The sequence below is a fragment of the Podarcis muralis genome, chromosome 11, assembly GCF_964188315.1.
Source record: "Podarcis muralis chromosome 11, rPodMur119.hap1.1, whole genome shotgun sequence".
In the NCBI taxonomy this organism is placed as follows: Eukaryota; Metazoa; Chordata; class Lepidosauria; order Squamata; family Lacertidae; genus Podarcis; species Podarcis muralis.
Genome location: NC_135665.1, coordinates 51,826,812 through 51,854,160, shown reverse-complemented (window position 1 = coordinate 51,854,160; position 27,349 = coordinate 51,826,812). Strand labels below are relative to the sequence as shown.

Genomic DNA, 27,349 nt, shown 5'->3' with positions numbered 1-27,349 from the left:
CTTTCATGAACAAACAGTATCTTCAGCGAGGATAAAGTGAAATACGCTTCTCTCAAGCTGGACAATGTTTGTATCCCTCTTGATTTCAGCGCATTGCAATTTTCTTGTCACTTTTGTGACCCATGCTCCAGAGGATGGAAATGAACCCTTGTGTATCTGAACGCGAGCCTGCCTTCTAAGAGGGAGGTGCTGTGCCAACACACACTTCCTGGTTGTACTGCTGCTGCAAATGTTGTTTGTACGAATGACCCGCTGTCACATAGTAACACTATGGTAATTTCTTGCATAAACAGCCATCAGTGGCCTATGTACATACTACACCGGGCTTACCTTCGGGCTGGGAAGAGAGGAAAGATGCTAAGGGTCGTACTTACTATGTCAATCATAACAATCGAACCACAACTTGGACTCGTCCTATCATGCAGGTACGGAACTTGCTATCCAGAGAAAAGCGACAGAATGTTTTATACAGTGTGTGTGGAGTCGTTTCCATTCCGCGGCCGTGTCAAATTTCAGAATGACAGCTATAGGCGTGGGGGAGGACAGTTTCGGGGGAAGTAATTGGTTTTAGCTGAGGAGACATGCATTGACTAAAGCAAGATCCGCTCTGTTTGGCGCAGGCCAGTGCCAGTTTCAATACGCATCAAACCCGGGAGGTGCGCATCGTGACACATGTCCACCCTTCACCCGCTTAATAACATCTTCACTCAGGGGGAGGGGGCGGCAGAACTGGGTCATTGCAAGGCGGTGATGGGCTATATTGTCACTAGGTGAAGAAGAGCAAAATTCTCTGTTCCTGCTTGCCTAAATGAAGCTGTGGTTGTCAAACTGCAGCAAGAGCACTCAACATTTTTGCTTGTTGAAGACAAAAAGTTACCTGCATTTTAACAAAGTGGAACAGATCCCGAAGAACGCAGTGGGTCTTCAGTGGCTCTTACTTTCCTTGGAGCAATTTCTCCCCTCCAACATTTCTTTAATGAAAACTGGGACATCCTATTCTATTATTATTATTATTATTATTATTATTATTATTATTATTATTGCTATTTATACCCCACCCATGTGACTGGGCTGCCCCAGCCACTCCTATATAGGGCTGCCTTCAGGTGGCTTGGGCGGGTCGGATAACTCCATACCCTCCAACATTTCTCCAGTAGAAATAGGGACATCCTAAGGGAAAGCGGAAAATTCCAGGCACAATTCAGAAACCAGGACAGCTTCTGTAAATCCAGGGCTGTTCCTGGAAAATAGGGACACTTGGAGGGTCTGTAAAAGACTAACTGGTATTCCCCAAAAAACCCCATTAAAGCCACAATTTGAAGTGGGTTTCAGATCCTGACTTAAGGGGAAGCTGGTTAACTGTAACCACTGTTAACATCAGTGTTATAAGTATAAGTTAGCAGCCAAGAAAGCAAGTGAAATTGTACATGAGCTGACCATGGCCAGAAGATAACATGCGAAACCAGGCAGAAGCATGGAGCAGCCGTAAGCGGGTTATGTAAACAAGCAGGCACAGAGAATAAGCAGTGGTTTAGGTAACTAATCCTTAACTAGCTGGTGGGAGTTGCATCACTGAGTGTTTTTCTAAGAGCTTGGTGCCATTCATCAGGAGACTGGTCCAAGCAGGAAGCTGCGAATGAGCCTCTAGGTGACTGTAGCAGCTGTCTGTTCCAACCGTGAAGAACCAGCCCTTTTTCATGCCTGCCACTCACTCATCTGCTCCCCCTGCAACAGGTCCTGGGTGCTTTTTGCAATAGCAAAGAGGAACAAGGGAATTATTGTTCTTTTCTGCTACTCTTAGAGGTCAGGTGCTGTAGTGGAATGGGGAGGTGAAATGACTGCATCGAGAGAAGCCAATGTTGAACTTAGCTTGAGCAAAAATATAATCTTGGGCAGCCAAAAGTTATCCTGCTTAGGGAACCTTTTGGATGCAAGTAGGCAAGCTACAGTAAATGTGGTAGATGAAGAAGCATTAGCCACTAGGGCTTATGCACCTGTTTCATACTAATAAATAAACTTGTCCTAGTGCTATACTATAAGGGACGCAGGTGGCGCTGTGGGTTAAACCACAGAGCCTAGGACTTGCTGATCGGAAGGTCGGCGGTTCGAATCCCCGCGACGGGGTGAGTTCCCGTTGCTTGGTCCCTGCTCCTGCCAACCTAGCAGTTCGAAAGCACGCCAGTGCAAGTAGATAAATAGGTACCGCTCCGGTGGGAAGGTAAATGGTGTATCTGTGCGCCACTCTGGTTCGCCAGAAGCGGCTTAGTCATGGCTGTACGCCGGCTCCCTCGGCCAATAAAATGAGATGAGCGCCGCAACCCCAGAGTCAGTCACTACTGGACCTAATGGTCAGGGGTCCCTTTACCTTTACCTTTAGTGCTATACTATATTAAAAAAAAATGGGGAAAGGAGTAATGTGCGCACATTATGAAGGAAGAGGTAGTAGAGGCCTTAAATCCACAAACAGACTCCCTCCCAACCCCTGGATTTTAGATCTTGTGCACACAAATTGTAGCCTTCCAAAACAGTGACTAAGAGGGCTGGGCTTTTTTCTCCCTTCCTCATCCCCCATTGCCCCGTAATTTGAGCTGCCTTAATGCCTCACCCACATTTGTTTGATATAATAGTTATAAAAGCCTTCACTCTTCCAAAAAAAAAAAAGGTACTCCTAAACATTTAGAATGCAATTGAAATGCAGGATTTTGACAGCATGGCAGAAATTGTTCCCGGTGTGATCTCCCCCCCCCCCCCCCCAGGCAGGAATGTTATTGCTGAAAAAGTTATTTAATAATTCACCGACCGGCACGAACGTTTGGAAATTGTTTGATCGTGAAATGGCTCGTCTTTTGGCGAGGAAGGTCATAACATGTAGCTAACTTGTGTTTGCCTCTGAAATAGCTTGCTGAGGATGGTGCGACTGGGTCAACATCAAACAGTAACAACCACCTAAGTGAGCCTCAGATCAGACGGCCTCGTAGCCTCAGTACTCCCACAGTAACATTATCTGCACCACTTGAGGTGAGAAGTGCTATCTTCAATTGCCAAGCCTTCCCTTCCTCCTGGATTCCCATCCTCTCTATCTTGTTGTTATTCCTTACTTTAACTTCCAGTTTTCCAGTCCACTTGTCAGTCTTTTGCAAAAACTCCTTTGTGCCTCAAAAAAATGACATTTGCGTCTTACAGGTTATTTTTCGCCTCTGTCTTTATTTTGTGCATTTACACATTGCTGTTCTGACCAGTTCTTATGCTGAACATAGTAGACATGTTCCTATTTTTATTTCAAATCTTATAGGATCATCACTTAAGAAATATTCAAATTGTTACTTTAATTTCCTTCTTTTTTTGGTTGTTTCAGTCAACAAAGCAAGGGCATGTAGATTGAGTTATGCATGTAACTTTTCAATTTGACTCTTATTTTCTGTTTTGCATTTGAATATAAATCCTTCAGTTCAGTTTGTTCTATGAAGATGAGCTTTTGGTTGTAAAGTAGATATTGTTGTTCACTGCCAAACATTTATTTTTGTGCTCAATGGTCAGAAAATCTAGGCACTTTCAATGTGATATAATTCTATTCAGTCTCTGCATTGCTGAAAACATTTCTGGTGAAGGGAAGTAATTTCCCCGTTGAAATTAATTCTTTTGAGATAATACAGAGATACCCCTTTATAATAATAAAAAGCAGTATCTTTTGGGGGAAAAACTCATTTGATGAACCACATGCAACCCCTCTCCCCATTCAGATTGGCCCAACTTTCAGATCTCCTGCTGCTTTCTGTTTTTGGACTTTCACATACTGCTGCTTTCCTAAGAAGTAATTTATTTATTGCACTTATTTCATCCATTTGATGAAGTATTTGCTCAAAAACCATAGGTGCACATCAGAAAAAAATAGCCAGCTACAGAATCAAAGCAAGTGAATACATTTTGTATTCTTCATTTAGCCGATGGGGGAAATATTCATGATTTCTGTATTGTAAGTGACAGCTGGGGAGGAGGAAAGCACTGCAAGTTAAGTTTTTAGCAACTGAATCTGACAACTTTGCACGAATTAATAATCACAGTGGATGAAACACTGAAAGGTGGAAATCGGAAGTAACAATATCTGCAATTACACAAAGTCAGATTCTCAATGCACCACATATTTAAATATCACAGCTCAGAGTGCGTTGATTGGTGTGAAAAGCTGGCATAGCAAATATACCTGTGCACACTTTTAACACCAGACAGACCCCTTATTTGGCGCTGTGGTCTAAACCACAGAGCCTAGGGGTTGGCTATCAGAAGTTTGGTGGTTCGAATCCCTGTGATGGGGTGAGCTCCCGTTGCTCAGTCCCAGCTCCTGCCAACCTAGCAGTTCGAAAGCACATCAAAGTGCAAGTAGATAAATACTGTAGGTACCGCCCTGGCGGGAAGGTAAACGGCGTTTCCATGCGCTGCTCTGGTTCGCCAGAAGCGGCTTAGTCATGCTGGCCACATGACCCGGAATCCGTACGCCGGCTCCCTCGGCCAATAAAGCGAGATGAGCGCCGCAACCCCAGAGTCGTCCACGACTGGACCTAATGGTCAGGGATCCCTTTAGCTTTACCCCAATAGCAATCAGATTGTTGGACACCCCCTGTGCCTGGAGTGCCTGAGGGAGTCCAGTGAACCCTCCTAGGAGGTTCAATGTTGTCTGTACTTCATGGCTGCAGTCCTCTGGAGTTTCAGACATTCCCAGTCCAATCCCTGGAGATGGCAAGGATTGAACCTAAAACCTTCTGTGTGCAAATCAGGTGCTTTACCACCGAGTTACGCCCTTTCAGTGATCAACAAGACGTGCACACAAATGAGGCCAGCATATGCAACCTTGCTTTACAAAGATAATGAGTAGCTGAAGGCACAGCTGCTTCCTTACTTTGAAAACCCACAAATGAGATTTCTCCTTGCCAGCATTTTATGGCAAGAAGGATTCAGATTGTGAATCCCTTTTTGCCACTTCTTTGCCTAAGCAGACTGGGAGGCCAGTGTTCAAAACCCTCGCCACCAAGAAATGACCCACTGCTGCCAGCTTCCCAGCTCTGAACAGCTGTGCACATTATGCTTCCCTGTGTTACTACATCCATGTGCACGCATGCTGTGTGCTCCCAATGAATGATGCGTGCAAATCCTCATTTTAAACGCATACTCTCAGATCAGGGCAAGGTCTGAAGGCACCTAAAGCAGACAGCTCAAAAAGGTGTGGGTTTGGTCAGTGCCTAGGTGGGGCACTGCCTGGGATCTTCATGTCCAACCCCCTAATTTCTCCTCATATTCTGTACCCACTCCAATGTACTTCTTGTCTGCATACAGTATACAGTCTGTGTCTTAATATGAATATGCTTTTATTTGTTTTTGCGCTTTTCTTGTTTTAGGGTTGTAATTTTTCCGTTTGTTTTATAATTGCATAGTTCATTGCTGCAACCCACTTTTGGGGCCTTATGGTGAACAGCAAGTAATAAGTCAAATAAATAAAAAAGGAAGGAAGGGAGGGAGGGAGGGAGGGAGGGGATTTGGGGCTCTGGAAAAATGGCCGGAATGAACGCCTCTCCTCAGTCTCGTCCCCGCTCCCTTCTTCCTTAAAGATAAACCGTCACTTTTATTTTCTTTTTCATGCTGTGGTTTCTGAGCGTTTAGTTAAAATTGTGGTGTTATACTTGGTAAGAAAAAGCAGCCTGATGCTGTAATGCAGTGATGGCCAAACTTGGCCTTCCAGCTGTTTTGAGACTACAATTCCCATCATCCCTGACTACTGGTCCTGTTACCCTGGGATGATGGGAGTTATAGTCCCATTACAGCTGGAGGGCCAAGTTTGGCCATCACTGCTCTAGTGCATTGAAATGCCCATGCTGCAGATTTTGGGATTATGAGATTGCATTGTGGTGGGTGGTGGGAGTTTGGGTTTCTCCTCACCCGCTTCCCGAAAGGGTATGCCCTCAGAGGTGAGATTCAGGGCTTGCACTGTCCTCTGCATCTGTCTCAGCCTAACCACAATAATAACTCTGGGTGTGTGTGTGTGTGTGTGTGTGTGTGTGTGTCTGTGTGTCTGTGCTTATTGCGCGACCACATGTTTAAAGTGCATTAGACAAGGAATAATGGCTGATTTCCAGGCAATGGGGATGATTATGTGCTTTCAATCCTTTTATCCCAAGTGAAGATCTCTGCGGTGTAGTGGTTAGTGTGCACTGGACTAGAACCTGGGAGACCTGGGTTCAAATCCCCACTCAGCGACATAAAAGTCCACTGGATAACCTTGGGGCCAGTCTCTTAGCCTAAACCAGGGATGGCAAGGTTTACCTCGCCTGGGCCGGTTCACTTCAGCGGAGATCCCTCTGTGGGCCGGATCGCATGCGTGTGAGTGCGCGCACCTGCCATTTTCGCCGTCTGCGCAGATGCGATTTCCGGTGCCGCAGAAGGGAGTCCCCGCACCGCGCCGGTTTAATGCAGCGCGCGGGGACTCGCCGAGTGGGCGGCTTGGTTTGGAGGCAGTTCGTGGACTGGTTAAACGGCCCTTGTGGGCTTTTTGTGGCCCATGGGCCTTAGGTTGCTGACCCCTATCCTAACCTACCGAACAGGGTTATTGTGAGGATTAAATGGAGAGGCAGAGAAGAGTGCTTGCCCCCGTCAGCTCCTTCGAAGTGGGATAGAAATGTAATAATGAATAAAAAAAATTTTTTTTTAACCTGGCATCTTTCACACTTTAAGATGACCGTCTTGATTCTTACCGCTGCTTCTTCCCACAGGGACTGATCAAGGACTCTCCCGTGCGAAGAGCTGTGAAGGACACCCTTTCTAACCCGCAATCTCCGCAGCCTTCTCCCTACACTTCTCCAAAACCACAGCATAAGTTGACGCAAAGCTTCTTACCTCCTGGCTGGGAGATGCGAATAGCACCCAATGGCAGACCTTTCTTTATCGATCACAACACAAAGACCACTACATGGGTAGGAGGAATTCCAAATGTGTGCATCTCTTTTGCGGGGGACCTGGGGGGGGGTGTACAGGGGTTAGCAACAGAGACCAGAAAACATGTGAAAGTTGGGGTGGAAGCGGCAGGGAGTGGGGAGATACAGCAATAAATTTAGGCAGAATGCAGTAGAGGATAGTCTACAGGCGGCTTCTACACTTGTTTCTTTTTTGAACTATCGTTTCATCCTGTAATGTGTTTTTTTTTCTGATAAGCTACTCCATGGTACTTTAAATATTATGTTCTCCTGCTTCTTAGCAGCAGCTCAGCGGACGCACATTATGCTTTAAAGCTTTTGCCCTATAACCCTATATTGTATGCTCTGTGCTGAAAATAGCCAGTTTCTCCAACTTCTCCAGTCAATTATTATTATTGTTGCTAGGCCACGGTACTTGGCATTTTAGAGAAGAAAAATATATATATATATACACACACACACACACACACACACACACACACACACACACACGTCCTTTCCCTAAGGAGCTTACGGTGCATTCTGAGCTCATTCGCTTTGCTCTCTAGATGTTGTCGTTTACATCCAGGGATAGCTCAGTTGGTAGAGCACAATATTCTTAAATCTCGGAGCCATGGGTTTGAGCCCCATGTCGGGCAAAAGATTCCTGCGTTGCAGAGGGTTCGACTAGATGACCCTCATGGTCCCTTCCAACTCTAGAGTTATATAATTCTTGTTATCTCTGTGACCTCTGCACACACATCGCCATCTTCAAAAGCATCTTTCTGTATCCTGCCGTCCTGCTTTCTGTTATGCTCTTATTGGCTTAGAAGGCTGCCTTCATATCAAGTCAGACCATTGGTCTAGCTAGCTAAACATTGTAAATGCTCACTGATAGCAACTCTCCCAATCCTTCTGCCTTATGTTCAGCCTCCCGGGCTCCTCCAGACACAGGAAATAAATAAATAAAAGGTGCTGCAATATCAGCCTGCATATCTGGCCATCTCCAAAATAATGGAGACGGAGTGAAACTGCATAGCGAAAAATAAACTGCAAACCTCTGTCCAGCTGCACACAACCCTGTAGGTTTTAATAGGCTGCAATCCTGTCTAGTCATAAATTCATTGGGGCTTACTGCCAGTTAAGTAGGTTTAGGGTTGCAGCCCTTAGAGATATACCGAAAGCCAGGTGTGAGATTTCTAGCTATAAGGTTTGAACGAAGCCCATTACAGTGGTACCTCTGGTTACGTACTTAATTCGTTCTGGAGGTCTGTTCTTAACCTGAAACTGTTCTGAACCTGAAGCACCACTTTAGCTAATGGGGCCTCCTGCTGCTGCCGCGCAATTTCTGTTCTCATCCTGAAGCAAAGTTCTTAACCTGAGGTACTATTTCTGGGTAAGCGGAGTATGTATATGTAACCCGAGGTACCACTGTACATTATTTAATAGGTTGCCTGAAAGTTCAGCATGCAATTTGCTAATCAGCTATAAGGAATGTTGTTTTCATGGGAAGGGGGAAGAAGCTAAAACAGTTGCACGAGTTACTGTTGAAAATGGTTTGCATCTGCTCATTTGAACTATGCACTCCTAAAGAACACATTCCTTTAAAATAGTTGTGTACGTGGTTTGCGCTACACCACAAATGCAATAGTGGGTTGCAAGGTTCAGTATACAAAGTGACTACTACTTCTCGGAATCAAAGAATTAGTGAAGAAATGGCTTTGATAGGAGAGGCCCGAGTAAAGGTTTAAATATGAAATGGATGTGTGTGCGGATCCAAGCTATGACGTTCTTACAGCAACTTGCTTGCAATTACAGGAAGATCCGCGGCTGAAATTCCCAGTGCACCTGCGTTCAAAAGCTGCTTTAAACCCTAATGACTTAGGTCCCCTTCCTGTAAGTATCCACCTTCATATGTTCGTACAGTTTGATCTAGACGCTTGCTGCATGTGTGGATAGATTTGTGTGCAGTGGCGGTTGTGTCTGTTGTACCTGCTGCTTTACTGTGAACAAAAACGTGTCCCCCAGAGTCTTTCTAACAGCACTTTTGGAGTGTCCAGTCACTTGACTGCTTGGCCGCGATGCCTGCCCATTTAGCTGTGGCATACGAAAGGACAAACGTAGCCTTCGCTGAAGGTTAAATCACTGCAGAGTCTCTGGATTGGGTTTTAAAGTTAGGTTTTAAAGAGAGGGAAGACTTGAAAATATCATCAATAGGGAATATGACTCTTTTCATAATACATTCTCAGCCTGCTGGTGGAGATATGTATATATGTACATATTATTCTCCCCTGTTCTTTCATAGGCCTTCTCAAATCCAGCTTAATGGCTGGATTCTTTTCTGCAGCGTGAACAGAGAGTCTGCTTCGTGGCTTTAATTTACACGAGTAAATGACAACTTTGCATTTCAGACTGTCCTCTGAGAGGCAGGCAATTTGTAGGATTGTAGGAAGATGCCACTGGTTTGCATTCTGGTGATAAGAAACAAGAGAACCGATTTTGTTGCTCTCAGCGGCCTCTTCCCCCACCCCAACACACATATTATGTTTACCTCCTGGGAAAAGCTGTGTTGTGTTCCATTTGTACGTGCCCCTATTCTAAAGGCTAAGAATAAAACTATTCTAAGAAGCTGCCTTAACATGGAGTCAGAATGTGGGTTTATCCTTAGCCCCATACAGTCGTACCTCGGCTCCCGAACGCCTTGGGAGTCAAACGTTCCAGCTCCTGAACGGTCGAGATTCTGGTCGAAATGCTTTCGGAACGGATTCTGTTTGACTTCCGAGGTACGACTGTACTGTCAGTTCTGACTGCAAGCAGCCCTCCCACATCAGAAGCATTTCTGAGCCCTGCTCCCTGAGAGTAGAGAAGCCAGGGGCCGAATCTGGGACCTTCAGGTTGCAGCGCATGCCCTCTCTGTCTTTCTCAACTCTGGCAATGTTGACTGCAATGGAGGCTTTGTTGTTGGGAACACCTGTGTCCAGACCTAGAATCCAATCATTCTCCAGGAACGAAAGCAGCTTCCGTTTGGCTTGGACATTCTCCCTGTCCGTTGGTTTGATGGGAAAGAACCAGATTCACATATCACCATTTGGTATGCGCAATCTGGTTCCCTTCCCTGGAATAGGTGGTACCCATTGTGTGCAAGAGAGCCATGCGTTCCTCGGATCGCACATGGCTCAGAATGCAAAACCGAACCTCAGAACAACTGTATATTCCAACGTGGAGCGTTCTTAAAGGGAGAAGAAGATAGGTTTGCCTGCTTAAAATAAGTGCACATTAGTACATCAATAGATATTAATTCTCCTGCTGATGTTGTTTTGTTTATTTGTTTATTTTTGTTCTTTAATTACAGCCTGGTTGGGAGGAAAGGATACATTTGGATGGAAGAACGTTTTATATAGACCATAGTAAGTAGGCACGCAGGTTCTACGGCAAGTAGATGAAGGGAGGTAATCAATATTGAAGTGAAAGCTTTGTAATTTTACTCTTCATTTAGGAAGCCAGGTGTTGATATGTGGCGACATTCATACCCGAGAATTAGTGCCTTCCTACGGTACTGTATAATTCACCAAAAGCTTGCTTTTAATTGGCTCATCAAGCTTTGTCCCTATTTGATCTTGTGAAGCATTAACATTTCTTCTTTGTGGTTGTTTTTGTTGAACTTCTTTGGATTTTTTTTATTTTTTATTTTTTGGTGTTGTGGATGGATCCCATGGCTTATATGCACTTATTAATAAACGAAAGCACACTCTAGGAATAGAAAATAAGATGAGAAAAAAAAATAATGATGTAGCCACGAGTCTGTCTATGTAGGCAGTGGAAGAAATTTTCAATAGAATCTTCCCCCCCACAAATTACTCAAAAGAAGGTCTTGGGGCAACGCCAGTTCTGACCTTATTTTCTATTTGTGGCATGTTAATCTTGCACTCTCCCTGTTAATCTCTCTACACTTCTGTTCCTTGAAGTTCCAGTGTAAATGGTGTTTCATTGTAGACCCTGTCCTATTACAGCACCTCTGAACAAGTGTGTGGGTCTTTGTTGTGTTTTGACTATCAAGTGGCAACAGAAATAATTTGTTCTTCCGCTGGGCTGGGAGTGTTTGTGATTTCTTTTCTTTATATCTTCATGAATACATATTGCTCATTAAATATCTTCTTGAGATTAAAAAAAAAAAGGAAAACAGAAGAAAGTAGTATTGAACTTGTAAAATTAACTTTTGTTTAAAAAAAAAATCAATGCGCCATTGTTGTGTTCTATGTTTTCCTTGGAACTCCATAGAATTAACTCCTAGAAGTATCCATAGTTGTATGGTGACAGGTTTTTATTCTCAATTAAACTGCTTGGGTAAAGTAGCTTACATATTTTGCAAGTGCATGAATAGCTTTTAAGTAGTATCGTGGCTTTAGTATAAGGAATAGAATTTGTACACTTTCAGAACATTTGTGGGGGGGGGGAGGAGAACACCCATATTTAACTAAGAATCTGAAGCTTAAAGTCGCCAGTTACCCCTTAATTCTGTGTATCTTCCACCTCTTCCAGTAGAATATGTCTTCAGTGTTGAAGCTTGGGGTACGCTGCATCCTAAGCATTGATTTGTTGCCACTCTCAATCCTAAATAGCTGCTTTTTGTGGCAGCCCCAGGAATAGATTTTAATTCTCCTGTCACAAACATGGTACCCCAAGCATCAAAATCTGGGTACAGGGTGATGAAATGGTCACTTGCCGTTGCCAAGGCTTTAAAAGCAACTCACTCCCATGTTGAGCATAATATTCCTGCATTGCCTGAGGTTGGACACCACTGGCTTAACAGATGACCTTTTATTCTCCAAATTCCAAATTCATTGAAACCATGAAGGACTTTTAAGGCTCTTCCTCCCCCCCCCCCCTTCACAAAATTGTAGCTGCCAAACTTCCAAGATACATCTTTTTTTTAAACAAACACAAGGATGTTTATTTCAGTCAAAGCCCTTCTTTGCTTCCATCATGATTTCAAGCAACTCTGCCTACTTTACCAATTGGCAGAGGGCAGAAATTGAGCCATTTGCAGTTTCTCTGTGATAAAGCTGTCCTCAGTTTCTGAAAGGTCAAGCAGTGCAGAAAACGTTGCTGTGTTCGTATAGTGTATGCTTCCAACCACACCGTTGTGCAGTGATTTCTTTTGCAAATAAATAAATAAATAAATAAATAAATAAATAAATAAATAAATAAATCTGCTGGGGACCGCCCAGAGTGGCTGGAGAAACCTAGCCAGATGGGCTATTATTAAAACATACATTTATGCTTAAAAGAAGCCCTATCAGTGAGCTCTATGGTCAAGTTATTTTAAGAGTTCTGCCATGATCCCCACCCCCTAATTTTGTGTGTTTGTGTGCTGCCAAAGGGTATATTGTTTCTGAGAGCCTAAAATTGCACTTGTGTTCTGTTATCACTTAGCGTGTGTTAGATAGTGATAGTTTGTAAATACGTTCCCAAAGGCAATGCTTTACTACTTATGACTACTATTGCTGCAGTTTTTGAACTTTAAAAGAGCCCCAAATAATTCCCAGGACTGTTAGCTCAGTTGGTAGAGCATGAGGCTCTTAATCTAAAAAGTCGTGGGTTTGAGCCCCGCGTTGGACAAAAAGATTCCTGCATTGCAGGGGGTTGGACTAGATGACTCTTGCGGTCCCTTCCAACTCTACAATTCTAGGATTCTGTGTTTCCCCCTAGTTCAGTATTTACAATTGCTTGCTTGTATTAGGACCCTCAAAGGGACGCGGGTGGCGCTGTGGGTTAAACCACAGAGCCTAGGATTTGCCAATCAGAAGGTCGGCGGTTTGAATCCCCGCGATGGGGTGAGCTCCCGTTGCTCAGTCCCTGCTCCTGCCAACCTAGCACTTCGAAAGCACGTCAAAGTGCAAGTAGATAAATAGGTACCGCTCTGGTGGGAAGGTAAACGGCGTTTCCGTGCGCTGCTCTGGTTCGCCAGAAATGGCTCAGTCATGCTGGCCACATGACCCGGAAGCTGTACACTGGCTCACTCGGCCAATAAAGCGAGATGAGCACCGCAACCCCAGAGTCGGTCATGACTGGACCTAATGGTCAGGGGTCCCTTTACCTTTACCTATTAGGACCCTCATGTCACCCTTTGGAAGGCTAGAAGGCCTCGTGCCTTAAGCTGCTTCACGAACGCAACAGGATGGCAAAAGGATATTAAGGGAAGCTTCTCCACTCTTTTACACATAGGCTTGCAACATAAATCAGCCTCGTCACACTGCACCCACCCCAGCTTCGGTGTACCCCAAAACATACAAACACATTCCTTCCAAAGGGTTGCACAGACCTGTACACAGTCTTAATATGTGACACGCACCCAAACAAAAAACAGACACGGTCACCTTAGACACTGAGAGCACCCATATATAAATGAAGTCTCTGCATTTCAGAGTCTATATGGGCTTGTGAGAACTTCAGACATATGAGTTGACCTTGCCACCATCCTAAATGGCACTTTTCCCTCCAGGTTGGGGAGCCTAAGGCCGTTGAGGAATGTTCCTCATATACACAGTGGTCAGATTCCAGACTCAGGACAGGCCACAAAATATAGTTGTGCTGAGAGAGAGAGAGAGAGAGAGAGAGAGAGAGAGAGATATTTTATATATACATATCCCTCAAAGGGATAAAAAAAACCCTAAATTTTCTCTGTGTGAGCAGGAGATACCTTTATAATTTATGCCATAGGTTCTGAAATGCCTTTCTTCTTCACAAAGCTGTTTCCCAACACATACAGCCCTCTTGTCTTCATCTAGCTTTCTCCCCAACAGCGCATATGCCCCAATAGCTGCCTGCTCCAGGTTTTTTCCTTTTCTCTCTCTCCACTAGGATTGTCTCCCATGCCCTATGGAACAGCAGGACAGCTTTAAAAATCCTATAAATGAATTGATATTTTTAAGGGTTCTGATTAAGTCTACTCTGAATTTGACAAACAAACAAAACAAATTAAACAGGTTTAATTTCTAACCTCCTCCCTTCTCTAGGGCTTTACCCATCCCACTCTTTCCCTCTAGCATTTCATTCCAGCCGTCCGTGCTGACATTTATGAGCTAGTGGGATAGCCCCAGTGTCTATCCCGGAAGTAGTTTTTAAATAAGTCATCCTCAGAGAAACATAGAATCCATTTGCATTGTAAATTTAGTCAGGTGTTTGGAGCAGTTCATTAGTCTGCATTTTTGCATATCTAATCTGAGCGGGAAACAAATTATAAATCCCTGGAAAGAGGGGTTTATAATTTGTATATGTGATACTATAAAGTCTGTTAACTAATGAAGTGCTAGATTATAGATGGTAGTTGCATTTTTGAATGGATGTTTCCCACTAAACAGTTGTGATGGGGGATTTAATGGATGGGGTGTACATAATTCCCCCCCTAACACTGCAGAATGTAGTTATAAAGAGATAGGCAAGAAGAGGAATGTTTTGTTGTTGTTTTAAATCTCAGTTTGGATGTAAAAAGAATTCTGGAAGAGAACTCATGTTGTGGTTTCTCTTGTTAACTTACAGATAATAAAATTACCCAGTGGGAAGACCCCAGACTGCAGAATCCTGCTATTACTGGTCCAGTAAGTACTGAATGGAGAGTTTTGCATAAATTTGTGTTGAGGCATCTGTGATTGGCAGCTGTCACCCTGAGGATCATTGTGAGCAAAATAGTCCTGCTTGCTTTGAAGGAAAACTGCCCACCCACTTTTCTCATTATCGGCTCTTGGCTTCTTTTTCATCATCTGTTCATCAGCCAATCATATCAATCATATCAATAACTATTCAGGGGGCTCGATTCCACTACACACAAGCAATTCTGCTAGTGCAACAAGCCTTTTCTTCCACTTCTCCAGTGCCCTGCAATTGGCTTTTAAGGGTGTTGGGAGTTCCCCCAGAACAGTGGGATGGGGTGGGGAGCAGAGGGAGAATTGTTCCATCTGGCAAGCTGCAAAGCTTGCACCGATAGAGCAATTGCCATTAAATTCATCCTGGAGTTTCCAAAGCCACCTTGGGGGTTAGCAGATGAAAAAGAGAGGTGGTGCTGTGTGTGTCAACTGCATACTGGTGGCACTCCAGATGAAATGACCGAATGACTCCTTGCAGCAATTTAATACAGATACTTAGAAGCATGGAGGACAAGATGGAACCTTGAGGCATCCCGTTGGCCATGAAATGGAGCAAAAAGCCCCCAGCACCATGTTGTGAAGCCCATTCCCCCCAGAAAGGACCATTTCCATCATAACACTATGCCTCCAGCCCAGAGAGGAGGCACAGGTACCATAGTAAGTGATATCAAACAGGGTTGTATTTTGCCTATTCATTCCCTAGTGTAAGAGTGACTCAAAATCAAACTAGAAGCCAGACTGGAACGCATCCAATAAATGGTATTATCCAAGACTGCCTTTAGACATGAGAGAGAAGCCACCTTCTCCAATCCCTTCCTCAAAAAGAGGTAGTTTAGATACTGGGTGAAAATTATCCGAACTAGAACGATAGAAAAAAGCAGAGACATCACCTTGCCAACAAAGGTCCGTATTGTTAAAGCTATGGTTTTCCCAGTAGTGATGTATGGAAGTGAGAGCTGGACCATAAAGAAAGCTGATCGCCGAAGAATTGATGCTTTTGAATTATGGTGCTGGAGGAGACTCTTGAGAGTCCCATGGACTGCAAGAAGATCAAACCTATCCATTCATAAGGAAATCAGCCCTGAGCGCTCACTGGAAGGACAGATTGTGAAGCTGAGGCTCCAATACTTTGGCTACCTCATGAGAAGAGAAGACTTCCTGGAAAAGACCCTGATGTTGGGAAAGATTGAGGGCGCAAGGAGAAGGGGACGACAGAGGACGAGATGGTTGGACAGTGTTCTCGAAGCTACCAACATGAGTTTGACCAAACTGCGGGAGGTAGTGGAAGACAGAAGTGCCTGGCGTGCACGAAGAGTCAGACATGACTAAATGACTAAACAACAACAGAACTAGAGAGTTGAAAAAGGACTCTGGTGGCGATCTTCCCACTTAATGTAGGAGCCGACAATGCAGGGTGCAACCACTCTGTTTGTGACAGGTGGTTGTCTAGCCTCTGCTTAAATTCCTCCATCAAAGGAGAGCTTTCTCCTTTGCCTGTTAAAGCAGAGTGGAACTTGACTTTTCGAACAGTGGCCAACTTCATCAGGGCAACTGGGAACAAGCTTGCACTCAAAGATGCATTGGCAACCTCTGACGTCTGGATCGAAAACCCAACTCTGCCTGATTTTAATAAACATGAAGAGCCAAGGATCCAGTTTGCAAGTGCTCAGATCCTCAGGCTACACGAGCTGGAAAGAATCCTCAGTAACAGATGTCTGTAAAAGTGGACTGAACCTTCTGTTTATTTTATTCTAACTGCAATCATGTGCTCCCCACAGTCTTTGTTCTTTGTTTCTTGAGAGAGAGAGTGTGTGTGTATAACACGACCAGATGATATCCCGGCAGGATCTATCTGCTTCTAATAAGAGTATACAGATAGATTGCACTGCCGTGCCTAACTATATATAACAAATCTGGCAGTCAGAAGCTTGCAGACCAAGGGAACTGGTTTGTTATCCCAAGCTTTTTTGGGGGGGGGGTGCAATTGTCTAGAAAGCATGAGACAAGGTGGTGGATTTTTTCAATTTGTGGCAACTGTTAATCTTTTAAATAATCATAGTTTTTCTTTTTTCAAAACAAATGCTCTTTGGCAGTTAATCAGTTGCTTCTCTTGAACCCCTAAATAGTTAGAATGATTGTGTGGGCAAGAGGACCCTTAATACTTCCAGCTGGGCAAGCTTTTTTAAAGCATTATTTTCTGGTCAGGTTTCTAGTCCCTGTGTATATGGGATGTGGGATTGGTGAGAGCAGCCATTAGCTCAGGAAGATTTTGTTTTGGCCCTCTTCCGTTATGATTATGCTTCTCTATATTGTCTTGCTTGCTGATTGATTTATGGCGTTTAATTGTACTCTACTGTATATTTTGTTGTAATGTGCTGTTCATTATATCTTGGGCCTTTGGGCTGAAGACCAGGATTTAAATAATAACAACAACATCCTCCCATCTTTCAGAGTCAACCTAAAACAGTTTTTAAAAAACAGACAAGGAATGCTTCAAGGGTTGGGAAGAGTGGGTTATGTTTGTCCTTGGCCTAGAAAGCAATTTTTCTTGGGTGCCGCTGACAGGCTGGTTGAGACAGTTGCTGAGACAATGTATGTGATTATTTTGGTACCACATAAATGTTGGATGAGGATGATGATGATCAGGTCAACAAATGTGTGTAACTGGAACAGGTTTACTGATGGCACCGTGTCAGGATACCGTTTCAAATCAGGCATAAAAGAAAACAGTTGAAGTTATGACAGTGGAGAACTTCCAACATTTGCTGTAACTCAAACTCACAAAATCTGAAGGAGCCAACTTCCTCTTGGCATCTTATCACACTATGGCTTCTTTGTAGAGTTCAAGAATGTCTTAATTCCTTCCCCAAGAAAACCAATCCGCCTCCTGATTTTAAAAAAATATTATTTCAGTTCCCTGAAGAGAAATTTTAACTTGGCGACCGTACAGCCATCTTATCCACGTGAATATCCTTTGTCGATATTCATTTTATATTTGGGGACCTGGCATTTCTCTTTTAAAATGCCGGATTGTAGAGTATGGCGCTTTGGTGAGTAAACTTCCCCTTCCAAAAAGCGTTTCGTCTCCTGAGAAAACTGCGTTAGCAAGCAGATGGATGCTTCCAGCTTCAGCAGACCTGGAAGGAGCCTGCTTCATCTGTGCTTCCTTCTGTTCTTCTGGATCGATGTCAGGCCAGCTTTTCCTTCCCCAATCCGATAAAACTCTTTTCCTAGTCCACAAGATGATTTTTAATCTTTGTTAAATAATAATAATAAGCATTTCCAAGGCAGCAGGAAATGTGCTCGTAACCCACCATCACCCCATTGCTATGAGTGAAGGAGCACTTGACTATATTTCTTAATTTGGCATGCCTGATAAATAAGACCGGTTATTTTGGCATTAGAAAAATTGGGATTTGGAATACAGTGGTACCTCGGTTTACTAACTTAATTTGTTCCGGAAGTCCATTCTTAAACTGAAACCGTTCTTAAACCGAGGGACACTTTCCTTAATGAGGCCTCCTGCCACCAGTGCCCTTTCACGATTCGACTTCCATTCTTAGACTGAGGTAAAGTTCACAAACCAGGACACTACTTCCGATTTTACGGAGTTCGTAAACCGAATAGTTCGTAAACAGGGCTGTTCTTAAACCGAGGTACCACTGTATTTATAATGGGGTGACAAGAGAGAATCTGTGGGAAAGGCCCAAACAGGCCAATGGTTTAAAAATAGATGCATATTCCTTCAAATGTCCGGAATGTCCTAAGGTTGTAATCGCAAACACATATTCTAGGAAGCGTCTAGTTGAATTCAGTAGGACTCCAGCCTCTTTTTTTTACCACAATTTCCATTCTTGACTATATGGCCAGCCAGAGAAGTCCTATTATTTTGGGGTAATGACTTGGATCCCAAGTCTAGCCCACTACAGAGGAAGTTCCAAGACAAAAATCCCCACTCAGCCACTGTCTCTCAGAGTGATCGATCTCACAGGATCCTCGTGAGGATAAAATTTGGGTGGATGGAGAGCCTCGCATGTCGCTCTGCATTCCTTGCAGGAATAATGAGATAGAAGCAATAACAACCACCACAACAACAACCACGATCATGGGCTGCTTGAAGAGAAGCCATAGTTGTTGGCTAGCTTTGGGGTGAATGAATTGTGCAGGGCATGATATAGAAGGGGCAAAGGAAGGAGGTGGAAGCAAAGTGCAAGGGAACATCTTCCGTTGATGCTTCTTGCTAACATATAGCACTTGCCTTTCTTACAGGCTGTTCCTTATTCCAGAGAATTTAAGCAGAAGTACGACTACTTCAGGAAGAAGTTAAAGAAACCAGTAAGTATGGTTGGAGCTGATAGTCTTCAGAATCATAGAAGTGTGGAGTTGGAAGGAACCAGGGGTACCAACTTGAATATTATTATTTTTTGAGGGGGGTTGATGATGCATAATGTGGTGTGCAGGGGCTGGAGGGACCCAGGCAGTGGTGGCTGGGAGGGTGCTGGACTTCACACACAGCCCTCTCTTTCCAGCAATATCCCAGTGCATATCTTGCAAACTTGCCCTTTCAATTGTTCAATCATGGCAAAGGCTCCCGTTTCCAAAAGGGACAGGGTAGGGTGGAGGGTTCTGATCTCTTCACCATTTTTAATGGTTCTCTAAGATGTGGAGGGGAAGGTAAAGGGCAAAAAATGAAGATAAAGGGTATTCTTCAGCCCTTCCCAATACTCAAGCAGACTCCCCCCCCCATGCATCCCCCATAAGCACGGCTTCGGGGGGGGGCAGGGCACTTTCGCTTTTCGCCTCCGGTGGCAAAATGGGAGGGGCCAACCCTGGAAGCATTGCCTAACAATTAGCATTCTCAAGATGCTGGTCCTGATCCAGCCCCGCAACTGTGCAATTAGATTTCCAAGTTTTCTTAAAGTGGAGTCTATAGCTCTGCAGGTACCTGTGTGAAGTAGTTTCCCCCTCTATTGAAATGAATGGGGATGGTTTGTGAACTGGAGAGAGATGCACACCTGAGCTTATGAGCTTCCAGGGAATCATTGGGTAAGGTAGATAAACTGTAGTCCAAATTAAATGCTAACTACATTTAAGATCCTTTGATTGTGGCAGAACTTTAAATGGGATTTTGCCTATTATTTATATTTATATGTATTTATAAGGGGCGCAGGTGGCGCTGTGGGTTAAACCACAGAGCCTAGGGCTTGCCGATCAGAAGGTCGGCGGTTCGCTCCGGCGGGAAGGTAAACGGCGTTTCCGTGCGCTGTTCTGGTTCACCAGAAGCGGCTTAGTCATGCTGGCCACATGACCTGGAAGCTGTACACCAGCTCCGTCGGCCAATAAAGCGAGATGAGCGCCGCAACCCCAGAGTCGGCCACGACTGGACCTAATGGTCAGGGGTCCCTTTACCTTTACTATGTGTATTTCTATTTATCCTGGCTCTTTCCCAGTCTGGTACTCAAGGCAACTTACATAAATTGGTTGGAAGTTAGACCTCCATCTAAATCAGTGTTTAAGAGTAACATATTACCAATTTTAAAAAACGTGATAATGATGTTGCTGAGGGACTTTTAGAATATTAGATGCACATTTCCGTCACATGTTTACATACAGCAGGTGATAGCTATATGTGAACCCCCACCCCACCCCCATAATCTTGTGATGAAGGGATGTATATAAATTTAATAAATAAAAATAAACAAATAAACAAAATCATACTAAGATATCAGTGGGCTTACGTTACTCAGTGGGTCTCACTCAGAATCTCTGGCCCCATCTAGTGCAGGGAATCTGAGTAGGTGCACACTGAAATACCATTTTAGCTCAAATGTGAATTCTACAACATTTAGCATCATGGACTGAACTATCCTTGTTGCTCAAAGCTAACCCTGTTCCCAATTTTCAGCAAAAGATCCCCGGAACCTGTAAAAATTCTTTTTTTTATTCCTTACACTTTTCCCAGTCAATATTATATCAAAGGACTATATTATCAATGTGTTTTCAAACCACCTCTAAATGGTCTGCGTTTGGCCACCATATACCATAGAAGAGGACATTGTGTCCGATTTTACGCTCTTAAGTGTTTTATCCCCTCTTAATGATACAAGCAGGGAATGATAAGTTAAATGCATTCAGCCCAGTGACTGAAATACGTTTCTCTCCCCAAAGGCCGATATACCGAACAGATTTGAGATGAAACTCCACAGAAATAACATTTTTGAAGAATCGTATAGAAGAATCATGTCGGTGAAGAGACCAGATGTGTTGAAAGCCAGGCTCTGGATAGAGTTTGAGTCGGAAAAGGGCCTTGACTATGGCGGTGTGGCCAGAGAATGGTTCTTCCTCTTGTCCAAAGAAATGTTCAATCCGTATTATGGCCTCTTTGAATATTCAGCAACGTAAGTTCATCATATACAAAGTGTTTTCCCTTTTATTGTCTTATAATTCAATACACTCGAAGACCTGCCAGGGAGTTTGGTTTATCTTTTCTGTCTTTCAATGTGCATTTTTGTTTTCGTTCAAAAATAATTTGGTTATTGAGCTGAATATGAAGATGTATTGTACTATACTTTCAGCAGTTCACTTTACCAAAGATTGCTGCACATGATCGATCTCCCTTGACTTCTGCTGCTTTTCCTTGCCTGGGTAAATTAAGTAGCCTGATCTCAATTTGCTGGAAAGATTTTCCTTCCCAGCCACACAGAATTAATGGGGGCTGGCTCCTTGCACTGGACCTCACTTTGTACAGATAACCTGCATCCTTTGTGCATTTAACTTGTGTGCATTCAGCTTTATGCGCTTGGCAAAAAGAAGTTTAAAAATTAAAAGGGGGCAGAAAGGGGCGGGTGTCTGGAGAAAAAAGACTTTGGGAATCCTATCTGCCATTGAGCCCAAGGTTTTTAGACTACATGGAATTTTGGCTTTATGCGCTGCTCACAGAATGTAACCCAAGCCTAAGCTGAGAGTCGCCATGAGTTGCTACTGCTAGATCAGGCACCCCCAAACTTGGCCCTCCAGATATTTTGGGACTACAATCCCCATCATCGCTGACCACTGGTCCTGTTAGCTAGGGATGATGGGAGTTGTAGTCCCAAAGCATATGGAGGGCCGAGTTTGGGGATGCCTGTGCTAGATGATCAAACAATTCTAAAGTGACACCTGGGGATGGAAGCCAAGTGTTAAAACACAGTTTAGGGGAGAAGGCAGAGACCTGGTGTAGAACAAAACATCCCAGTGTTTCTCTCCAAGATCAGGAGGGGTAGGGAGTGTTTGCAAGTTTGCAGTACTGTTTATAGTTATCTTCTCGCAATGTTACAAAAAGATATTCCCTTCTACTTATTGAAATGGATTTTCTAATAATAATAATAATAATAATAATAATAATAATAATAATAATAATAATAATAATAATTGGAAGCAGCTGATAAATGAATGGATAAATACATTTTAAAAAAATAATTAAAAGACAGCTTGTGGGTGTGGGGAGCTGAGACCAGTGGTTCAGCCAGCCTTTGATTTGGTGCTATGCATATTTGTATTTTTACCCAATGGCTATTTTTTCTGTTCCACCCATCTATACCTTTATTGTTGTTGTTAGTTTGTTGAATTTGCATATCGCCCTTCACCCGACGATCCCAACGCAGTTCATAACAGAAAACAGAAAAATACAAAATGAGAATACAAAATACATAATAAAAACGAGACAGTAACTCCCCTCCCACAAATACATATGAATCGGCTGAATGTCTGATTGAAGACCTTTAGTATTCATTCCTTTTATAACTCTTCCGCACTCATGAGACAAAAAATAAAAAACCAAATGTAAAGATAGAACCATAAAAACTACGTTCATATCCAGAGATGATACCTGGACATTTACAAGGCCTTGCCTAGCTAAGTAGCCAGAGAAAGAGGAATGGTTATAACTGAAGAATGGAAAGCATGCTTGGCTTGCAGAAGGTCCCTCATTCAGTTGTTGGCATCTGCAGTTCACAGAATCTCAGGTAGCAGTGCTGTAAAAAGACGTATCGATAACATCATGGCATTAAAAACAGGAGTGATTCACATTTATGTCAATTGTTAACTTCCCTTTACCAAAGGTAATATGAAGGAACCTTAATTATAATTGCTCCCTCTCTTTGGTTTCACACATTCTAAATCATTCTAGGTCAGTTAATTCCATGTCCCACCTTACAGTTAACTCTAAAAAGGTTGCTTAAAAGATGGAATAATTGATTACAGAAAACACTTGCCATGCAGGGCGTCAATACCTGTATCACTTCCCTTTATGGGTTCAATACACTGAGACAATGGATTAATAGGAGTGTCTGTATTTATCACACTGATTTCCTTTCGCTGGCTGTGGGCACCAAATGAGGCCAGGGCTTCAGAAATGGTTAGAAAGGGAACCAGCAATGGTACAAACTATTTTCCTTGTTTAGCACCACTGACCCTGTTTCTTCACGGAAACCTTCCCTTAGAAATAGCAGTGCTTTTACAAGGTCTTAAGAGATGCAGGAGGTCTTAAGGTTTTATTGCACCAGGCAGGGAAGGGCCTGTTTTTCTAGTTCAGAAGGGGTCTTTCTCCCCTTGCTCTTCCATCTCACAGCAGTGCTGCAGCAGGAGACAAACTTCTCCTCCCAGCTCAGCGCTGTTATGGGGGGAGAGAAAAAGCGCTGTGGGTTTCTGCAGGCAGTGACTGTGTGTGGAGGGGTCATTTTGGCCACGCTCCCTACTCCTGCCTCGCATGTAGCCTTCAGAGGGGTGGTCAGCTTTCAGTGTGGCCCTTGGGCAGAAAAATAATATACACACCTTCTCTGGAGGTGAATAATGGAAATATTCCCAGTTCATGCTGGGATAGCCGGGTCAGTCTGCTGCAGCAAACTCAAAGAGGATTAACCATTAACTTGTGCGCCATAAGTTTCCATGGACTTCTGCCTACTTCATCAAACGCATTAAGTGTGTACGCACAGAGAGGGGGGGGAAGTGGCTGAAAAGACACTGAAATGTAAGAATGCATAGCCTACAGTAACATAAAGAAAACTCAACATGTATAAAATATCAGTACAGTTACTGCACATAGCAGCGGGATCTTGCTTGTTTATCTCATCTGCACCAGGAAAGTGACTGCACACACAATAAACCAGTTGGTCTTTAAGGTGTCACACAATGCTCCTGTCTGTTAGCTTGATATGGGAGCAAGTATTTGAATAGCTTGCATGTTCCCGGTGTGTGTATCAAATAAGCTACATCTCTGAAGGAATATTGTGCCGCTTGGCAAAAAGCGAAAGCCAGCCAGATGTGACGCCAATTTCTTATATCCTTTTCTTTTTCTTCTTCTTTTTTAAATTAAGGGACAACTATACTCTGCAGATCAATCCTAATTCAGGTCTTTGTAATGAAGACCATTTGTCTTACTTCACCTTTATTGGACGAGTTGCCGGGTTGGCAGTGTTTCATGGGAAGCTTTTAGATGGTGAGTAATATACAAGATTGTGACTGTAGAAGTAATTCATAACATGGATTAAATGCTATAATGCCCTCTCGCTGTTTTATGGCCATTCTGCTTAACACTGGCTTTTTCATGGAGCAAAATAAAATGAGCGATGTAAATAGTTCAGAGGTTCTGCTGAGTAGCAATATCTTCTCCTCCATATAAACACCTTGGGAAAAGCAAAGAATTTATTAAGGTGGCGCTGCAAAAGCAGCAGCTGTGTAAAACGCCATACCAAAATGGTGTCACCTTTTAAAAATCTGTTGTTTATTTCTGCAGCACAGCTGATAACAAACCAAGCTAAATTTCTCCTGTTCCACAGCTGCTTTCACAGGGGTAGTGCAGGTCTCAGCAAGGGAAACTAAAAACCTGCAGTTGGGTGTAACCTTATGTACCTTTCCCCTTTGGAAACTGCCATCGGTCTTTTTTGCACCTCTTAATAAGCCAAAATATATGGCTTACTGAGATGGTGCACAAAGAGGAGTTTGCAGCTCCTCAACGATCTTCTTAACCCATCGGTAGGCAAACTAGGCTGGATCCGGCCCAATCACCTTCTAGATCCGACCCGCGGATGGTCTGGGAATCAGCGTGTTTTTACATAAGTAGAATGTGTCCTTTTATTTAAAATGCATCTCTGGGTTATTTGTGGGGCATAGGAATTCATTCATTTATTTATTTTCCCAAAATATAGTCCGGCCCCCCACAAGGTCTGAGGGACAGTGGACCGGCCCCCTGCTGAAAAAGTTTGCTGACCCCTGTTCTTAACCCCTGCACGTAGCATTTCATGTATCGAATGGCGCAATCACTCAAACATGCACGTTTACACCCAAAAACTTTAATCCAACATCTTAGATCAAGGAACGAAAGTGCTTACTCACTGCAGGCTAAAGCAAAGCGGCAGTTATGCAAAACATCGCTAGGATATAAACCGACGTTTTAACTTTGCTTTCTGAAGAGCTGTGTAAGTTATGTAGGTTTAGTGACTCTCTGTTCCACCAGTCTCCATCTTCTCCTTCCCCTGTGCAGCTACACTGGCAAGCTTGCGGCCATGGGGCCCTGCCCCTCCTCCCACCTGCCTTCCCCAGAGATGCAAAAGGGCTTCCTTCCCACACGGCTATTGTTTGCCATTTGGGACCCCCTCTCAGAGAGCAGGCTGCTGCTGTTGCCACGTTAAGACACAGGGACCCCCAAAGTGCAGTGCCCAGGGTCCAGTATACCTGAAGGAGCGTTTCCACCCCCATCATTCTACCCAGACACTGAGGTCCAGCACCGAGGGCCTTCTGGCGGTTCCCTCACTGCGAGAAGCCAAGTTACAGGGAACCAGGCAGAGGGCCTTCTCGGTAGTGGCACCCGCCCTGTGGAACGCCCTCCCACCAGATGTCAAAGAGTAAAACAACTACCTGACATTTTAGAAGACACCTGAAGGCAGCCCTGTTTAGGAAAGCTTTTAATGTTTAATAAACTATTGTATTTTAATATTCTGTTGGAAGCCGCCCAGAGTGGCTGAGGAAACCCAGCTGGATGGGCGGGGTATAAATAATAAATTGTTGTTGCTGCTCCGATTCACACGCACGGACCCAGGACTGCCCTGGGGAGAGCAACACTCTTGATCAGGATTCTACCTAAGGATTACAGGGACCAAGCTCTTGGCTTCACTTCAAGTTATCGGCTCGTTCAGTGGGTTGTTAATCCCTGCAAAATGTCCAGTGTTGAATATACTGCCCCTTCAGCTGATGGGTGTGTTGTTTTTTCCCTCGACAGCCTGCTGTCATATTTTTGTCTTGCTTCTCTTTTCCCCCAGTTCCGCTGGCAGCTTTGCTATGCCTGCCTTGTCTAGGTATTTGAAAACGCCCCTTTCTTTTATATATTGCTCTAGAGAGAGGCTACCATTTTAAATTAAACTTTGTTACTTTGCCTGTTCAGGTTTCTTCATTAGGCCTTTCTACAAGATGATGCTGGGAAAGCCAATAACCCTGAAAGACATGGAGTCTGTGGTAAGTAGAACACTTGGAAAGCTTATTAGTGTTTTCATTTATGTGCGTTTCTGCTTCTCTGGGGAAATTATTAAATGCCAATACTTCCTGGAAGCTTCACAGTTTGAGGCACAAGGGTAGTATTTTTGAGGTTCAGGACAAATGTGCTCCTTAGCTTTTGTTCTTTCTCTGTCTCCAGTGAGGTGTTCCCTTGCCTGACAAGGTAGCAATGTGAAGCCCTTAATGCAATTAAATTCAACAGGAAAAGATTTCTGCAATATTTTTTTTGCTCGGTACATTCGAACGTGCAAGCGCTCCCTGTAAAAACCGCAGCCTTTCCAGAGAAACCACAAGCCGCTGCAAAGATTTGCTCCTGGCTTACTGCCCATGGCTTTTCTGGGCGAGACGGATCGTGATTCCTGGTTCACACCTAATGCCAAGCTAAACAATGACTTTGCTATTGGCATCGAAGCAGCAGCAGGACCAGCCACACGCTTCAGCTCTGCTTTGGTTTTGCACTACATGCCATGGTGATACACATGGGCTGGAGAGGCCTGGGTTCAAATTCTCACCCAGTGGTACTGAGAAGTCTTATTTCTCTGCCTAACCTACCTCATAGGGACGCGGGTGGCGCTGTGGGTTAAACCACAGAGCCTAGGGCTTGCCGATCAGAAAGTCGGTGGTTCGAATCCCTGCGATGGGGTGAGCTCCCATTGCTCAGTCCCTGCTCCTGCCAACCTAGCAGTTCGAAAGCAACTCAAAGTGCAAGTAGATAAATAGGTACCGCTCCGGCGGGAAGGTAAACAGCGTTTTCGTGCGCTGCTCTGGTTCACCAGAAGCGGCTTAGTCATGCTGGCCACATGACCCAGAAGCTGTACACCGGCTCCCTCGGCCAATAAAGCGAGATGAGCGCCACAACCCCAGAGTCGACCACGACTGGACCTAATGGTCAGGGGTCCCTTAACTTTAACCTACCTCATAGGATTATTGAGAGGAAACCCAGCTTGGGGGGACGATTTAAATCCTACTTTTTAATCTTCTAAGCTGTCCAGAGTGCTGCTTTTGCGCTAGAAATTTGGGATATAAATGTGTCAATTAATAAATAAGCCATACCTTCTTGGGTGAAAGGCTAGGAGCGTGGTTATAGCTCTAACCACGTGGTTAGACCATGCTGCTGATAACACCAAGGTTGCAGGTTCAATCCCCTGTGAGACAGCTGCATTTACCTATATTGCAGGGGGTTGGACTAGATTAGCCTTGAGGGGGGTGTCCCTTCCAACTCTACAATTCTGTGATTCTGTG

The 27,349-nt window shown here is 44.0% G+C and overlaps 1 protein-coding gene and 1 long non-coding RNA gene across 2 annotated transcripts in view; one reads left to right on the top strand and one right to left on the bottom strand.

Moving 5' to 3' along the window:
* LOC114606317 (E3 ubiquitin-protein ligase NEDD4-like) overlaps positions 1 to 27,349 on the top strand; it is a 122,859-nt gene that overhangs the window by 82,929 nt on the left and 12,581 nt on the right. The window contains 10 exon segments of the mRNA XM_028748412.2: positions 294 to 425; positions 2,899 to 3,018; positions 6,759 to 6,959; positions 8,757 to 8,834; positions 10,291 to 10,345; positions 14,478 to 14,536; positions 18,851 to 18,916; positions 20,750 to 20,979; positions 23,935 to 24,056; positions 25,998 to 26,068. Coding sequence (XP_028604245.2) covers positions 294 to 425; positions 2,899 to 3,018; positions 6,759 to 6,959; positions 8,757 to 8,834; positions 10,291 to 10,345; positions 14,478 to 14,536; positions 18,851 to 18,916; positions 20,750 to 20,979; positions 23,935 to 24,056; positions 25,998 to 26,068 — 1,134 coding nt within the window.
* Positions 22,522 to 27,349, bottom strand: part of LOC114606319 (uncharacterized) — a 57,656-nt gene continuing 52,828 nt past the window's right edge. Inside the window, exon 4 of the long non-coding RNA XR_003708835.2 lies at positions 22,522 to 22,593. This is a non-coding gene — a long non-coding RNA (uncharacterized LOC114606319). The remainder of the gene's footprint in view (positions 22,594 to 27,349) is intronic.